General features: G+C 34.9%; 1 protein-coding gene across 1 annotated transcript in view; it reads left to right on the forward strand.

Moving 5' to 3' along the window:
• Positions 530–3138, forward strand: part of LOC18776651 (transcription factor bHLH126) — a 19862-nt gene continuing 17253 nt past the window's right edge. The window contains exons 1-2 of the mRNA XM_007208775.2: positions 530–1012; positions 1496–1631. Of these exons, the coding sequence (XP_007208837.2) occupies positions 662–1012; positions 1496–1631 (487 nt within the window). The 5' untranslated portion in view covers positions 530–661. The remainder of the gene's footprint in view (positions 1013–1495; positions 1632–3138) is intronic.

A 3138-nucleotide genomic window follows, 5' to 3' on the forward strand; every position in this document is an offset into this window, starting at 1 on the left:
ATTTGGGACCGAATAATATTAGAAGACCACATTTATATACCATGCGTACTACCTCTTTAACAGAGTTATAGTTTCCCATACAATCAGTTAGAGATGTGGTACATAAATGTTATTTCACTATGTTTGTTTGGTTTTATATATACATACGATCACAAAATGATTAGAATTTGGGACCGAATAATATTAAGAAAATCATATTTGTATACCACATTGTGTACCATCTTTTTAATAAAAATGGAGCCTACATAAACAATCAGAGTCGCATCTCTAATACATAATGTGGTTTATAAATGTGTTCTTCCGAATATTTTCCTTGGTGATGATACAGTATAAGATTCAATTCTATATGTAGCTAAGCTAGCCCATGTGAATTTAGTTAGGCATATATTTATTAGTCTCCAGATGTACAGTTTTCTTTTGACTAATAAATTAATAAGCTTCATAGCTCTGAAATGAGGTCACTTGCTATATCACCATGCCAGTAATAAAATTCCCAGAAAAATCTTGAAACCCTAGGCCCCATCAAAGATCTCATTCCAAAAATGAACATATATCTTAATTATGTTTTCTTTTTTCCTTTTAATTATAATAGAGCGCGCTGGGAGGTCTGTATAAAGTCGATGAAATGCAAGTTGGAAAATAGAGATTCGGAGCTTTAAACATGGATTATATTCCTTCCAATACACTCCAATTTGACCAAGCTTTACAACAAGCTGATGAGCTGTTCCAAATCTCCTGCCTTCCCTACACAGAGCACACAACCCAAGAAAATCAAGCACTCCCACCGACTCCATCTCAAGATGGTCGTGATCTCACTTGCAGGCCAAAATCTGGCCAGAAGCGCAGGGCATCAATATCTTCATCCAGTATCACTTTTGGTGAAATTGAAGATGAGCAAAACCCAAAAGGCAATAAGAAGATCATGCCTAGAGACATTGAAAGGCAAAGAAGACAAGAAATGGCCACCCTTTATGCATCTCTTCGATCACAACTTCCCCTTGAATATCTCAAGGTACAGTCCAATATAGCTTGCTAGTTAATTCTCTCAAATAATGTCAAATTTCGAGATTCATATACAACTGTTAATCAGCAGTGTGTACTGGATAATTCAAGTAATCAACGGTTTGATGCGAAATCTTGTAACATAACATGTCATCGTGACGGTTAGAGGCATTGGCAACATTTTTCGGTTGGAGGCTTCACAAATTTCGTTTATACTTTCGCAGAACTGAGTTTGTGTTTATGATGACAATTGTTGGTAGGAGACTAAGAACTATGTGGGTTTTTTTAGGTTTGAATTTTGGTTAAGTTGAAGTATAATGCTATCTCAAATTAGGGATGTTTTAGACCATAAGAATTATTTTGCTATGGCATAAGTTTATGTAAAACCTTTGTGTATATATATATAGCATATACATATATGTTTTGGTTTATATATCAATCCTTCTGTTTAGTGTATTTGGTTTATATATTTTGTATTATTCTATGGCTTCAGGGAAAGAGGTCTATATCTGATCATGTTCATGAGACAGTGAATTACATAAAACATCTACAAAGCAATATCCAAGAGCTGCATAATAAGAGGGATGGGCTGAAAAGGTCGTGCGATACTTCATGCTCTTCCAGTACAAGCACTACTACAAAAAGCAAAAGACGACGGTAAATCACCGTCGTGTATTTGGTTTTTCAATGGTCGTGGAATCCACCGTCATCTTTTCCCTCATAAACCACGACGCTAAATAACCGTCGTTGTTAAACAATACAACGTCATCAAAAAATACAAAACGACGTCTTTGTACTGCAAAAGATCTAAAAAAAGCAATCGATGATGATAATAGACGACCAATTCTCTAAAAAGACCGTCGTTAAAAAGGGAAAATATGACACATATTAAGAGAACAAGGCCGCAAGATAGACATACAACGACGACAATAAAAATACGCCGACGTTAAATATAATTTTCACGACAATAAACAATATGACGTCTTTAAATACATTAGAAGACGACGTTATTGATACCTACTACGTCGCACATATAAACACAACCGTCGTACAATTAATTTTCCACTTCGATTTTTTGATAAAAGATGACGTGGAAATAGTTGTCAGTGTCATTATTTACGACGTATGTGTTTCTATAGTAGACGTTGAAAAACTAAACAACGTCAGTTACAAATATATGAGAGTCGTATTAAAAAATTTATACGTCCTATTTTCAGAAACAAACAACGACCATAAATATTAGACGTTGTTAAATACAACAACGTCGGAAAACAATAAAAACAGACGTGTTTAGTCTGCTAAAGTTCTACAACGTCTCTTATTTACAAAAAACCGTCGTGAAATAAATTTTCCACTTCGATTTTATCTAAAAAAGATGACGTGGAAATAGTTGTCAGTGTCATTATTTACGACGTATACATTTATATAGTCGACGTTGTATTTATATGTATTCATTACTCACGACGCACTTAATAATATAGACGACGTTGAACGTCTAAACAACGTCGGTTCCAAATAAATGAGAGCCGTATTACAGAACATATAGACGGCGTAGATTATGATGGGAGCCGTATTACAAATAACGTCGTTTAATTGTTATTAGACGGCGGTTATAATGAATTTCCGTCGGAATTAATTTCGTTCCTCTTCGTTTATAAAAGAACTTGCGACGTGGAAAATGTATGATGACGTCGTATTTTTTAACGTTCAGATTACATATCTCGTTTTTTAGACGTCGGTATTATGGGATTGGAGTCGTGTTATTTTGAATTACATGGCGGTTCTTTATCCTTCACCGACGTGATATCCTGAATAATTGCTTCACAATAGCGTCGTGGTTCTTCATTGTTACGTTGCTTTAAGACGTCGGTAAATATGCTGAATAACTGATTCACAATAACGTCGTGTTTTATTTGAACGTAGAAAGTGAAGAAATCACATTACAATATATTACAAAATTAATGTCATACACGGCCGAATACATAAGCATCATTCAATCCATATATCTTCACACCCATCTCGAATATATTGACCGCCTAACTCACCTACCAGTTCATCAAATGTGTCAACATTTGGCATCCCTCTAGTAAATGGCTCACACTCAATTATCACATCACCTAATACTTCATCACCAAT

The sequence above is a fragment of the Prunus persica genome, chromosome G5 (genome assembly GCF_000346465.2).
Source record: "Prunus persica cultivar Lovell chromosome G5, Prunus_persica_NCBIv2, whole genome shotgun sequence".
In the NCBI taxonomy this organism is placed as follows: Eukaryota; Viridiplantae; Streptophyta; class Magnoliopsida; order Rosales; family Rosaceae; genus Prunus; species Prunus persica.